We start from the raw sequence: 13,609 nt of genomic DNA, 5'->3' as shown, positions 1-13,609 counted from the left end.
CCCGCCCAGCGGTCAAGCGGTCAGACGGTCATCTCCAGGCTTGCTGCTTTCGCCCCCACACCTGACGCTTCGTCTCCCTTTCCCAGCCAGGCGATGAATCACGCCTCTTGAGCCCGCGCGCGGACAGGTCCACTCACCGGTCCGCTGCCCCGCCAGGGCCGCGCGATCAGCAGGGCGGCGACAGGAAGAAGGGCGGCGGGGGCGGCGGCGGGGGCGGCAGGGGAGGGGGGAAGGCGGGCAGCGGCCAGGGGTCGCGGGGCACGGGCGGAGCCAGCAGGTTGAACGGCGAGGGTCGCGCTGGCAGCGGCGGCAGCAGCTGCGGGGGCAACTCGCCCACCAGGGGCGGGCGGCCGCGCGCGCCCACGGGCCCCGGGGTGGCGGCGACGGCGGCCTCGGGCAGCGGCGGCAGCGGCAGGTGCGCGGGCGGCGGCGCGGGCGCGGGCAGGCGCGGGAGGTCCTGCAGGGCGAGCGCGGCGGCGGGCGGCGCGGGCGCGCAGGCTTCAGGCGGCAGCTCCGGCAGCGCCAGGTGGGGGCCGGGGCCCCAGGGCGCCAGCGGCTCCGGCCGCAGCGGCAGCGCAGGCAGCGGCGGCAGCTCGGCCAGGGCGAGCGCCGAGGGCGGTGGCGGTGCGGGGCTCAGGCCCGGCGGAAGGCCGGGCAGCGGTGGATGCGGTAGCGACGGCGTGGGCGGCGGGGTCAGCCGCAGCGACGGGCGAGCCCGGCCCAGCCGCGAGTGGGCGCGGGCGCGGGCGAGCCGCGGGTGCGAGCGGGAGCGGGGCAGCCGCACCGCCAGCTTGGCCGTCGCTGCCGCCCCGGGGCCCGGAGCGCGCAGTCCGCCACCGCCGCCGGGTGCCTGCAGGGGCAGCCACGCACCGCCCCCCCGAGCGGCCCAGCCAATAGGAGGCGCCCGCCGCCGCGCACCAGCCAATCAGAGGTCAGTGCGCTTGCTGCTGGAGCTTCTCTCCCGCCCGCCGGCACGAGCTACCCTGGGCGGCCACTCAGCCGTCAGCGCTCTCTGTCAAAGGCGTCTTCCCGCCCTCGCCCGGTCCCAGCCAATCACCGTGTCCCTTGGGGCTACGCCACGCCCCCCTCCCTGAGCCAGCGCCGCGCTCAGGGAGCGCCCCCGTGTGGCCGGAGGGTCCGTGGCGTCTCTCCTCTGCGGCTGTTTATCCCTGGTGACCCCGAGAGCTGCCCCGGAAGGGCGGGTTAAGGTCCAGGCAGAGGTCCGTTCAGGGGTCTTAGAGAAAAGCGGATGTCACGATTCAGAGTTACACAGAGAGAGAGGAGAGGCAGAGAGAGAGAGAGAGAGGTCTTCCATCCGCTGGTTCACTCCCCAGTTGGCCACAATGGCCGGAGCTGTGCTGATCCGGAGCCAGGAGCTTCTTGTGGGTCTCACGTGGGATGTAGCGAAGTCCGATTCATTCGTCTCCAAGATCCCGCAGGTGCTCAGGAGGATGTCGGTTGTGGGCTTTGTGCCCTGCCCCGTCAGAGGATCGGGGGAACCAACTGTGTTATGTTTGTGATTGTTTAAGATGTCTGGGGGAATTCAATCAGGTTTGTAAGTCATCCTAAGGATTTAGGGGAAAGTTGAGCCATGAGGTCCATAACCTGAGTGTTAATCAAAGAATGGGGGGCAGGCAATACGGTACAGTGGGTGAAACCCCTTCTTGGGTTGCCTGTGTCCTGTGTCAGCGCCTAGGATGGAGTCCCACCTCGACTTCCGATCCAGCTTCCTGCTAGTGCACACCCAGGCGCGGGCTGGGGTCCCTGCCACCCACACGGGAGACCCAGGGGAGCTCCCGGCTCCTGGCTTCCACCCGGCCCAGCCCTAGGTGTTGGGAGCATTTGGGAAGTGAACCAGAGGATGGAAGATATCACCCCCCGTCCCCATCTGCCTTTCAAATAATAAAAAATAAAATAAATAGAAGGTAGGGGCAGGCCTAGCAGATAAGACACCTGGGTTCAAATCCCAGCTCTGGCAGCGATGGCGAAGGCTGGTGGCTTCCTGCCAGCCCTGTGGAGCCTGGACTGAGTTCCAGGCTCTTGCCTTCGGCCTGGGTTGGTCCGGGTCATTGCAGGCATTGGGGGAGTGAACCAGTGGATGGAACACTCTATCTATCACTGCCTCATAATTAATTTAAAAAGAGTTTAAATAAAAATGAGATTAATGTCCTGGCTGGCGCCACAGCTCACTAGGCTCATCTTCCGCCTGCGGCGCCAGCACCTTGGGTTCTAGTCCCAGTTGGGGCACCGGATTCTTTCCCGGTTGCTCCTCTTCAGGTCCAGTCTGCTGTGGCCTGGGAGGGCAGTGGAGGATGGCTCAGGTGCTTGGGCCCTGCACCCGCATGGGAGACCAGGAGAGGCACCTGGTTCCTGGCTTCGGATCAGCACAGCACGCTGGCCGTGGTGGCCATTTGGGGGGTGAACCAACAGAAGGAGGACTTTTCTGTCTCTCACTGTCTAACTTTGAAAAAAAAATTTTAAAAAACGAAATTAATGTCCAAATTCTCAGCCAATTTAATGGCACCTGGAAAACCATAGCAAAGGCTTAAAGGAGGAAGAGGTTTTTTTGTCTAACAACCTTAGTAAGCTGATTACCAATCAAAACACAAGTAATGAAGTGCTCCCCAGGCACAGGACCTCTAACTTGGGCATGGCTTCCCCACCTGCTGGGGCAGTGTGGGGTCTGTTTTGTCCTTAGCATCTTTGCCATCAGGGGCTTGCTTGGTTCCTGGCACACAACCGCATCAGCACTTGTTGAATGAGTGAGTGAGGTTGAATGAATGAGTGAGGTTCTGGGTGGTGAGGCCCATGTTGCCCCCCACCCCGTCAGGGTGATACACAGAGGCAGACAGGGAAATACATCGCCTTTATTGATACTTCTCGCTGGGGGAAGCCACAGGCCCCGGCTCTGGACTCCCTGGGCCTCTGGCCAGCTGTGACGCAGAGACAGCACCATTTCCCAGGAGGTCAGGGGCCTGGGGAGAAGGAGGGCAAGGACTGGGGAGAGGCAGGGCCCCCGCGGAGATCCTGCCCTGAGCCTCTTCCTCCTCTTGTCTTGGAGGGTCGTCACTCAGCGGTCCCCTGCAGGTGACCGAGAGCCTGTTGACCCTCCTCAGGGCTGGGGACACCCTCTAGTGCAGCGAGAGACAGCTGATGGCCCCCCGGGTACCAGGTGCTGGGTCCCCTGCCTCCCTCTCACCTCCATAATCGCTTCCTCGCTGGCCATGGCTGCCTGTCTTCACGTCAGGGGCCCCTAGGCACAGGCAGACAAGCCAGGGTCACTGGGGGACTAATGCCCCCCCACCAGCTCCCCCTCCAGCATGGGAGACCGCCACTCACCCAGTGGCCCAGGGCCCAGCTTTGGCCTCAGCTGCCCGTAGAGCCCTGGGACCCGGGAAGGAGAGTGAGGACTGAGCAGCCCTCGCTGCCGTTCCGGGCCCTCCCCTCCCCTCCCTCTCTGGGTCCCTCAGCCCAAGGGCCGCCCCTGCAGTACCCGGCCGGCTCCTGAGCCCTGCGTACGCATATCCTGGCTTCAGGCGGCTGCCCCTCCAGGGCTGGGCGGCGGGCCAGGGAGAGTCGAGAAGGGCTCCGGCCTCAGCTGCCGGAGAAGAGCTGTGATGGGTACTCCGGCCCCGGAGCTGGACGCCAGCGTGCTCGCCCACTCTGCCTGCCCCTTGGCCCTCCCGGTGTCCATTTCTCACCCTCTCCTTCAGGGGCTGCTGCTGCCACTTCGGGGTACACAGGGGCCTCCTCGCCGTACCCTAGGAGAGACCCCCGTCACTCCTGCCCAGCCCCCTGTCCCTTCCCTCACCGGCTGCAGCTCGGACTCACCGTTCCCAAAGCCGTCGGTCCCCGGGAACCCTGGAGGAGGAAAGGACATGAGGGGCAGCTCCCTGCACCCTCGGCCCAGCGCTCTGTCCCCACCCCAGCCCCCCAGGCACCTGGCTGCGGCTGGGCCTCGGGGAAGGGTCCAGCTCCCAGAATGCCATTCCTGTAACCAAAACCTGCAGGACAGAGATTGGAGGGGACAGGGATGAGGAGGGCGGTGGCACGGAGACACCAGGTGACCAGCTCCCAGACACAGAACTCAGCGGCCACCTCCAGACGGCCTGGCACTGCGAGCTGTCTCCCCTCACCTGTCAGCCAAGCCCAGTGCACGCCCCGCGGCGCGGCCCCCTGGAAGCCTTCCTCCACTGCTCTTTCCTTCCCACCTGGCTTCAGTTCAGCGCTGCCCTCACCTAGACTGCACCACACCTGCTTCCACTACCGTGCAGGCCGGAGCGCAGTCAGGAAGTGCAGGTGGTAAGGAGGGAGCGGCAGGAACTGAGGAGGCTCTGCCTGAGGGAGGGGCCGCTCTCACCCCTGGCAGGGCTGGGGGACAGTGGCGGGTGGGGGGCTCACCGACTGTCTGCAGCTTGAGGCCACCACCAAAGCCTGGGGTGGGGGGAGGAAACCATGGGTCAGAGCCAAGGTCAGGAACAGAGTCTTTGCTGCCCCCTTCCTGGGCTGGGGAAGGGCAGAGGAGGGGAGGGGGGAGGAGGAAGGCAGGGGGGAGGGAAGAGAGGAGGGGGGAGGACCGCAGCCCTGCTCACCCAGTTCTGTTGCTGGTCTGTAACCACGCACAGGTTGGTACCCTGGGAGGAAGGTGGAGGTGAGGGGAGGGCTCCCTGGGGCTAAGGGTGCCCTAAGGGACTCTCTATCCACAACCAGGAGGGAGCTCAGGAGACAGCAAGAGAGACTGCAGGTAGGCCTTAGGGCACCCGAACAGCTGAGGCAGTGGGGGGGGGGCGGGGAACAAGGGTGATGGTGGAGTGACCCTCATGGGCTATGGCATAGGGGCTGGACTGAGCTGAGGGTTTGTCCCGCTGGGCTGTGGGGCTTGGGGATGGACAGATTCACACCTGCTTTGTGAGCCTTCGGTCCCCACTGGATGGCCTGGGTGGGTGCTGGGGAGGCAGAGCAGGGACTCAGGGCCTCTCCTCAGGACAGGCCCCCGCCCTTCCCGAGCCATGTCTGGACCATGCTGACCTGGGAACTCGCCGTTCTGTGCCGGGGACGGGGGCTGGGGCTTCAGACGCCAGCCTCCTGCTTGGTCCGCAGGGACCCCTGGCGTGGGAGGCCTGCAGGGACCTAAGGGTGCAGGGGTAAAAGTCTGCAGCCCCTCAGCCTGCGGTGACTCCAGGCTGGAGAAGGCCCAGCTCCCAAGGGCTGGGGGAAGATGCCCCCACAGCACAGGGCCCCTGCTCGCCCACCACCCACCCCTCCACCTCGCAGCCATCGCTCCTCCCTGCGGGCCCATGCCTGGCCGTGGCCTCACCTGGCTGAGCCAGCAGCCCATTGCCATTGCGGTGCCCTGGAGAGGAAAGCACAGGTGAGGGCCGTGGTGTGTGGGGGAGGGGGTGTTCTGGAAGGGCAGGCAGGAGGAGGGGCAGGGCAGCCAGGCTCTCACTTGCCTGCCTTTGGAGGTTTCACGCCTGCTCCCAGGCCTGGGGAGAGACAGAGGCCAGTTCAGCCCGGCCTGCCCAGGAGAGAAGCCCCTACTCCCCAGGCTGAGCCCTGCTGCACTCACCTGGTGGGAGCCCCAGCCCGTTCCCTGGCAGCAGGTGTCCTGGGAGGGAGAGCAGGCTGTGAGGCCAGGGGTGGGTGGGGACATCGAGGCACAGGAAGAGGGACCCAGATGGACTCACCTGGCTTTGGAGATTTCCCGGCCCCACCCAGGCCTGGGAGAGACAGACAGTGGCTGAGGGGCAGGCAGGGCCACCCTGCCCCTCCTCAGGACCGCTCCGCTGCCTGGACCCCCTTCCCCTCTCCCCATCTTCCCAGAATCCCCGGCATGCCCCTGCTCCCTCACCTGGCTGGGCAGCCGCGCCTGGGAAGGCTCCAACTCCCAGTCCATTTGGGTACACTGGGGAGGGGGGACGGCTGGGTTGGGAGGGGGAGGGGAGGGAGGGGCAGCAGGCGGTTTCTGGGGTGGGAAGAAAGGGCAGACCTGGCTTGGGAGGTTTTCCGCCTTCTCCTATGTCTGCAGAGAGATGGGGAGCAGGTGAGGGCCCACGCTTCTCCTGACCCTGGCTTCTGGCCCCCCCTGGCCCACAGCCAGTGGACACCACAGAGCCTGGGGGGGTCAGGGAGAGGTGGGAAGCTGGGTTCCCTTGCCCCTCCCTCTGCCTCATGCCACTCCCACTCAAGTGCCAGCCTGGCCCTCAGTCTGGCAAGAGCCGGGAGAGGACCTCAGGCAGGGGGGACAGGGACCCACCCATCCCCCAGCACCCCTCCCTGCTGTGCCCCCAGCTGCTCCCACCCCTAAGGTACCTGCTCCATAGCCGTTCTGAGCTGGGGGACCTGTCGGGGGCAGGGGTGAGCAGTGGGGGAGGATGAGCAGGGGGTTGGGACCCCAGCTAAGGTGAGGGGAATGCCTTTGGTCCCTGCTTCGGGGCCAAGCCAGAAACCAGGGTTCTGGGGCCCCACCCTCAGCCTGCCTCACATAGGCCTTGGAGGGAGACAGGGAGAGGGCACCCGCACCCCACACCACACCCCCTCACCTGGCTGGGTCCCGGCCTGACTCCAGAACCCCAGAGGCTCTGACCAGGTAGGGTATAAATGAGGGGAGGGAGCTCAGGTTTTGGGGGACCGAGGGGCAGGCTGGGGCGGGGCTCACCTGTCTTCTGGGCCTTCAGGCCCCCTACATAGCCTGGCAAAGAGGCAAAGAGCCATTGGGTGGGTGAGGAAGCTGGTGGGGTTCCAGGGAACCCCAGCCCTGTCCCTCCCTGGCCCGTGCCATTTTGAGAGGATGGCTGGAGCAATTGGGGTCCCTGAGGGATCTCCCTCCCTGCCACGCAGCCGTTGTCCCTCTCCTGAGGCTGCCAGGACTGGTTCAATACTCTGGGTGTAAGGGCAGCAGGGGCAGAGCCAGGAGGGCCCAGGCCAGGCCCGGGAGGGGAGGGCGTGTCTGGCTTCACTCCTGCACCTGGGGAGATGGGGCGTGACCGGCAGGCATGGGCTCCAGCCAGCCCTCCTGGACCCCAGCCTCTGTGCTCTGCCCCCACCCCCACAACCCTGCAGGACCCAGGCCCAGCGGCGCTCACCTGGCTGGGCTCCCCGTCCATTCCCGTAGCCTGTGGGAATGGAGCTGTTAGGCTGGTGTGGAGGAGGCAGCACCCAGGCGCGGGGCGGAGAGGGGGTGCTGTAGGCGCTCCACTCACCTGGCTGCACGGTTTCACGGCCCCACCCATCTGCCCCAGCAGCCACTAGCCCTCCAGGGCCCTGCCCCCAGCTCCGCTCCACCCCAGTGTCCTCACCTGGCTGGGCTCCCGCCCCTGGAAAAGCCCCAGCTCCTAGGCCGTTCCCAAATCCTGGAGAGGGAGGAGAGGGGGGCGTGTGTGCTGCTTGTAGCTTCAGGGCTACCCAGGCAGCGTGAGAACAGGTGGGACTTACCTGGCTTCTGAGGCTTCCTGCCCCCTCCAAAGCCTAGGGGAGATACAGGGAGCAGGTGAGTGACTCACAGGGCCCCCAGCCCAGGGTCCCCCTCCCCTCCCTGACCCTGCTCCTACCTGCTCCAAATCCTCCCTGGGCCAGGCCTGTGCAGAGAGCAAGAAGTTAGTTGGGGCTGGGGCCCTGCTGGGGTGCAGGTGAAGCCCACCTTCTTGGATATCCTGGAGGCCCGGGGGCCCCTTCCCACTCTGTCCTCACTGCTGGGCTCCTAGCCTCCTGTTCCCCTCCCTGCATCCCAGGGGACTGCTGGGCACGGAGAGAAGAACAGGGAGAGGGGCTCCGGGCTCACAGCCTCAGGGGGTGTGGGGAACAGCCGCCTCAGAACCCCAGCTTCTCCCACCCCCATACCTGCTCCGTAGCCATTCTCAGTTGGGGGTCCTGTGGGTGGGAGGGATGAGCTGGTGAGTTGGGGGCCAAAGGCCCGTGGTGCCCCTTGCAGGGCTGAGCCAGAAGCCGGGGATCCTGGGGACCCCTCTGAGGCCTTGTGGGGAGAGGTGGCCCACCCCCAGCCGACTTCAGCTTCAAAGGGCGGGGGATGTGAGTGCAAGTAGGGGAGCAGAGGCACAGGCTGGGCCGGGCTCACCTGGCTTCTGGGGCTTCGCCACCCCTCCATAGCCTGGTGGAGGAAAAGGGAGCAGGTGAGGAACCTACTTGGGCACCTACTGGGACCCCGACTCTGGCCTCTCCAGATCCCCAGCCCCACCCTACCTGGTCCGTAGCCGTTGGGAATTGCAGGGCCTGTCGGGGGAGAAGGTGCTCTGAGGCCCAGGCTCTCTGAACTGGCACCGAGGCCGCCCCTCCAGCTGCAGGCCTGGGGAGGGGGACACTGGGCCCCTCTCTCTGTCCAGGGAGCCATCCCAGGCCCCTTCTCGCCACATGCTCGGTGGCCTGCGAGCTCCCCGCTGCTACATGACACCACCGGCCACTGCCTCCCTGGGCCCCGCCATGCCCACACCTGTGGCTCCGCTGGCCACTCCCTTTGCGACCTAGCCTCCTCCTGCTGCTGAAAGGGTTTTGTTGTCTTTATTTTGCTTTTAGCTTTTCTCCACCCCCACCCCCCCTTCTCGTCTCTGCTGCTTCTCAGACCCTCACAGGGCTCCTATCTCCGGCTTGGGCCCTGGAAGCTGAGGGCCTCCTCCAGCTGCCCGAGTGCTGGGGAGTCGCTGTCACCGTCCCATCAGCCACAGAGGAGCCCCCCCCATCAAGCTCCTGCGCCCTGGCCCCCCAGCGCCTTCACAGCCCACGCCCTCTCTCGTCCTTTCGGCCGCACCCCACCCCTATCCGTTGGTCAGGAGACCCCAGGTACTTCTGTCTTCCTGGGCTGCCACTCGCTCTTGCCCTGAAAGTCCAGGGCCACTCTAACGCGTGGCCTTGGCCACCATGCTCTGTCTGGTGTTTCCCAGCACTGGCTGACCCACAGCAGGTGTGGTCCGTGGGGTGTTTTGTTTGCTTGCTTTCTAATAAGGCCGAGTCGGGAGGCAAGGGCATGGCTGTCCCCTGGCTTCTGGGGGTTCCGTCCTCCCCCAAGGCCTGGGGAGGGGCTTCTGGGAGTCTGCCTGGCCCCTTCTTGCCTCAGAGCTAGGCTCCTATTAGCAACTTCCCTACACTCACAAAGCTTCAAGGCCTCACCTGGCTGGGCTCCAGCTCCTGGGAAGGTCCTGGCTGCCAGTCCATTCCCATTCCCAAACCCTGGGGAGACAGCAAAGGGAATAAGGGGAGACCTGGGACTTGGGGGAGCGTGGGCAGATAGCAAGAGTAGGGGCAGATGGAGGCTGGGTGAGTACCCCCCCGGCTTCTGGGGTTTTCCAACAGGTGAGGGGTCCTCAGCCCTGGGCTCCCCTCTTTAGTTGGTCAAAGCCACTCTGAGCTGCAGGCAGATTTGGGGCACAAGGGATCCGGTGGCACAGAAGCAGGAGTGCAGCTGACCCCAGCCAGTGCCTGGCTCCCCCTACCCGGCCCCAGCCTGACCCTGACCTCACTCTGCAGTTGGCCCTCTGGTTCTTAGCCTGCAGGCTGAACACGGTGGGCCTTAACCTCACAGTGTCTGTAGAACCCAGCCTGGCCAGGTGCGTGGCAGACAAGGGTTGAATGAGTGAACCCCTAAGAACCTGTTCGCTGGGGCCCAGGGCCCTAACCTCTCACTTGGCCGCCTCCACTTGGCTGGGCCCCCAGACCATTTCCATTGCTGTATCCTGGAGGGGAAAGCAGGGTTGTGAGGGTTCATTTGGGGCAGGCAGAGCCGAGGCGAGGGCAGGGCAAGAAGGTCAGGCTCACCTGGTTTCTGAGGCTTTGCGCCCCCTGCCAAGCCTGGAGAAGAGCCAGAGAGGTTAAGCCAGGGGCAGACCCCATGGGGCGCCTGTCTCCCAGAGAGTGGTTTCCTGCCACCTCCTCCCACATTCCCAGACCCCAGCTGGACCCTGGGGTGCTCTCACCTGGCTGGGCCAGGACTCCCGGGAAGGCTCCAGCTCCCATCTCATTGCCATTGCCAAACCCTGGGAGACAGAGCCAGCAGGAATAAGGGGAGGTCCCACCAGGTGTGTGTTGGGCCAGGTGAGGCAGCCTGGAGCCCCGCTGAACCCCAACACCCAAGCACACACCCAGCTCACCCCTTCCCGCCCTCTGGGTCCATGGCCGTTCCGAGCCATGGGGCTTGTGGGGTCAAAGTACGGGGGCCAGGCTATGGTGCCCCCCGCAGGCCTCCCAGGGAGCCTGGCAGTGGAGCACATCTCAGGCCACTGGCAAAGGGGCCAGTCCCTGGGAGGGGACCACAAACTCCAGCAGAGGTGGGGCTAGGGGAAGGTCGGGGAGGGAGGAAGGGGAGTTGACCCAAACCCACCCCACCCCACCCCTAGGAATGAGGACCCTGAGCCCTCCTGGCCCATCCCTCCCTCAGCCCCTGCCCATCACCCTCACCCAGCAGGGGCCGTTGTTGCTGCCCCCAAATCCTGGAAGACACAGGTGAGGGCTGTCAGCTGTGCAGTGGGGGCAGGCACAGGAGGGCTCTGCACCCACCTGGCTTCAGGGTCCACAGCTCCTCCCAGGCCTGAGCCCCTGCCCTCCCTGCAGGACCCGACTCTCCCCTCCTGATTCCAACTCTACCCAGCCCCTAGGGTCCTGCCCCAGGTGTCCTCACCTGGCTGTGCCCCCAGCCCTGGGAAGGCTCCTGCTCCCATTCCATTTCCATATCCTGAGGAGACAGAAGCAGAGGAAGTCTAAGGGGATGGGGCATGCGCGGAGTGGGTTCTGGGGCTACACCCCCTCCAAAGTCGGGGTGGGGGAGAGGCATGGCCGAGGTGTGGCCTCCTCCCTGCCCCAGAGCCACCTGTGCGGAGGTGGGGGTAAGGCAGAGTGCCCTCCTGCTCTCCTCCCCAGAGCAGACTCCAGGGACCTTCAGAATCCAGCGAGTCCCCAGTGTTGCCCCTGTGACGCGAGCCACTCTCGCCCCCCCAGAACCACAGACCTGGGGTCCCTGTCCCTCTTCCCCCACCTCATGGGGCTGCAGCACCTGGGACAGCCGCTGCTCCCTTCCCATTCCTGTTCCCAAGCCCTGGGGAGACAGAGCCTGCCGGAGTTGGGGGGTGGGGGGACAGGGTCTGAGTGAGACGCACCTGGCTTCTGCGGTTTCACACCCCCTCCGATGCCTGAGAAAGACAGGGGTCAGTGGAGGGTCTCAGGGGGCCCCTAGGCGAGGACGCCCCTAGAATTCCAGCTCCCAGCCACTCCCAGCCCCACCTGTACCTGGTGTGTAGCCATTGGGAGCTGGAGGGCCTGCAGGGAGAGAGAGGAGCCGGGGTCCCAGCTGGGGGGGAGCACAGGCCCCTTAGACCCCTCCCTTGGTTGAAGCCAAGCAGCACCGGGAAGGAGATCCAGCTCCCCTACATCACCTTCAGTCACCTCAATCCTGTCCCCCTCTGAGGCCTGATGGACCCCCTGACTGTGGAGCCCCCAGACTCCGCTTCTCACCTGGCTGGGCGCCCAGCCCATTTCCGTTCCCGAGTCCTGGGGGGAAAGATGGGGAGACAGAGAGATGTGGGGCCGGGGTGGGGCTCACCTGGCTTCTGAGGTTAGTGTTCTCTCCTGGGAGAGCCATGGGGAGCAGGTGAGGGACCCAGGACCCCTCCCGGAGGGTCTCCCTAGAACCCCTGGCCTGGCCCGCAGTGTCCTGAGCATCAGGCTGTAGGGCTCATCTCCTGCCAAGGAGGGCAGTGAGCCCCCTCCGTAGCTGAAGCCCAGTGGGCCCCGGATCACACAGGCCAGGGTGGGGGGGTCAGCTCTGCCTTCAATCCCTCCCCCCACTTCCCTACTGCTGCCCTGGCTCCTCTGACCCCCAAGTCTCACTTGTTGGGGAGACCAGCCCTGCCCCTGCCCCGGGACCCAGCCTTACCTGCTCCCAGGCCACTGGGGGGGCCGTAGCCCGTGGGGATTGGGGAGCTGAGCTGGGCCGGGGCCAGCAGGTGGGGCGCTGCAGCCCTGGCCCCCTCAGCTCCACCTGACCTGTAGCCGTTTGGGCTCCCACATGTGGGGGTCAGAGAGGAGTAGGCAGCATCCCCCCGCCTCGGTTTCCCCACTGGTAGTGGAGCGGCAGGGACCAGCCACAGGTGCAGCTGAAGCTGGAAGGCCCCAGCACGGGGAAGGCATTTGAGCTATGGCCCTGGGGACTGGGGGCCAGAGCCGGCTCCACCCTGTTCTTAAGAGGTGCAGACCCCTCCCATCCATTCTCAGCCTGAGGCTCTTTGGGCTTCCCTCTCCCAGGACTCTCATCGACCCCCAGCCTCCAGGTCTGGGGGGGGCCTCCTCCCACCCCTAGGACCTGAGGGAAGACCCTTGGTGGCACTGAGTCTCAGCCCAGCTCAGCTGGCTCCTGCCCGCCTGTCCTGTCCCCAGGCTGCCACCACCCAGGACCCAGCTCCAGGCCTCCCCCTCCAGGGCCCCAATGCCCCCCAGCCAGGGTTGAGCCCCAATTGACTCCCATGGGCAGGGGATTATCCCTGTCCCCCTCTGTGCTGACCATTGGCAAGGGCCCCACACCGGAGTCTTGGAGCTGGGAAATGGGGCTGCCCCCGAGAGCCCCCAGACCCCCTCTCTCCTGACCCCAGTGCCCAAGGGGGCTGCTTACCTTTTCCAAGGCCAGGAGGCAATGGGGGCAGCCCTGGGGGAGCAAGGGCTAATTCAGCAATGGGACAGGACCAGGTGGTTACCCCCAGGGCCCACCAGACCTAACCCTCTCTCTGCAGAGCCCAGCCCCAGTCCCAGCTGCCTACCTAGACCCTCCTCTCTGACCTCCGCTCCACACAGACCCCAGCCCCAGCTGCCTAGACCCTCCCCTCTGACCCCCGCTCCACACAGACCCCAGCCCCAGCCGCCTAGACCCTCTCCTCTGATCCCTGCTCCACAAAGACCCCAGCCCCAGTCCCAGCTGCCTACCTAGACCCTCCCCTTTGACCCCCACTCCATACAGACCCCTGCCCCAGTCCCAGCTGCCTAGACCACTCCACATAGACCCCAGCCCCAGTCCCAGCTGCCTACCTAGACCCTCCCCTCTGACCCCCGCTCCACAAAGACCCCAGCCCCAGCTGCCTAGACCCTCCCCTCTGACCCCCGCTCCACACAGACCCCAGCCACAGCTGCTTACCCAGACCCTCCCCTCTGACCCCCACTCCACACAGACCCCAGCCCCAGTCCCAGCTGTCTAGACCCTCCCCTTTGACCCCCACTCCACATAGACCCTAGCCCCAATCTCGGCTGCTGGGAGCCCAGCCTCGCTGCTGGCCTCACCCCCTTGCAGGCTCCTCTCAGGGACCAAGAAGAGGAGGAAGAGAGCTGTGGGGAGTGCCCAGGAGCCCATGATGCCAGTGGAGTGAGGGGCCCCATCCACTTGGGCCTTTAAACACCCACGCTGGGTGGGGGGCCTCACCAGGGGCCCCCAACTGTGAGTGGCAGAGGTGCAGAGGCTCTGTTTGCAGACCCTGGGGGGCCAGTCCCCTCCACCCCCTGGGGTGGGAGTAGAGCTCCGTGCTCTCCAGGCGCTACCCCTCATCCATCACGGGTGCTGACAGCTGGGACAGCTCCCCACCTGGCCTCCAAAGCTCCACCCCAGTCAGCCACTTGGGTTCTGGCG

At 65.6% G+C, this 13,609-nt stretch overlaps 1 protein-coding gene across 1 annotated transcript; it reads right to left on the bottom strand.

Annotated features, from left to right (window-relative positions):
• Positions 1 to 2,866: 2,866 nt before the first annotated feature.
• On the bottom strand, positions 2,867 to 13,336 carry GREP1 (glycine rich extracellular protein 1). Its single transcript, XM_062180935.1, has 35 exons — positions 13,267 to 13,336; positions 12,608 to 12,640; positions 11,455 to 11,490; positions 11,230 to 11,259; positions 11,100 to 11,132; positions 10,625 to 10,678; positions 9,924 to 9,983; positions 9,766 to 9,798; positions 9,627 to 9,683; positions 9,121 to 9,180; positions 8,200 to 8,229; positions 8,075 to 8,107; positions 7,840 to 7,869; positions 7,551 to 7,577; positions 7,435 to 7,467; positions 7,299 to 7,352; positions 7,086 to 7,115; positions 6,659 to 6,691; positions 5,990 to 6,022; positions 5,852 to 5,905; positions 5,688 to 5,720; positions 5,570 to 5,608; positions 5,454 to 5,486; positions 5,318 to 5,353; positions 5,029 to 5,130; positions 4,902 to 4,946; positions 4,593 to 4,634; positions 4,402 to 4,434; positions 3,942 to 4,004; positions 3,832 to 3,861; positions 3,702 to 3,761; positions 3,494 to 3,598; positions 3,340 to 3,384; positions 3,200 to 3,253; positions 2,867 to 3,081 (listed from the first exon to the last, which is right to left on the bottom strand). Exons 1-35 carry the CDS (start codon positions 13,334 to 13,336, stop codon positions 3,071 to 3,073), a joined length of 1,554 nt encoding a protein of 517 aa, XP_062036919.1. The 3' UTR covers positions 2,867 to 3,070.
• Positions 13,337 to 13,609: the final 273 nt, after the last annotated feature.

This window comes from Lepus europaeus, chromosome 21 (assembly GCF_033115175.1).
Source record: "Lepus europaeus isolate LE1 chromosome 21, mLepTim1.pri, whole genome shotgun sequence".
NCBI classification, from domain to species: Eukaryota; Metazoa; Chordata; class Mammalia; order Lagomorpha; family Leporidae; genus Lepus; species Lepus europaeus.
This window is presented reverse-complemented; position numbering and strand designations above follow the sequence as displayed.

Excerpts from the sequence above, each read along its gene's own strand:
- GREP1 (XM_062180935.1), bottom strand. The coding sequence starts at position 13,336 with ATGGGCTCCTGGGCACTCCCCACAGCTCTCTTCCTCCTCTTCTTGGTC. Across the intron at positions 6,692-7,085 it reads TGGACGGGGAGCCCAGCCAG|GCTATGTAGGGGGCCTGAAG; the intron begins GTGAGCGCCGCT and ends CCTCTTTGCCAG. Across the intron at positions 5,609-5,687 it reads CGGGAAATCTCCAAAGCCAG|GACACCTGCTGCCAGGGAAC; the intron begins GTGAGTCCATCT and ends TCTCCCTCCCAG.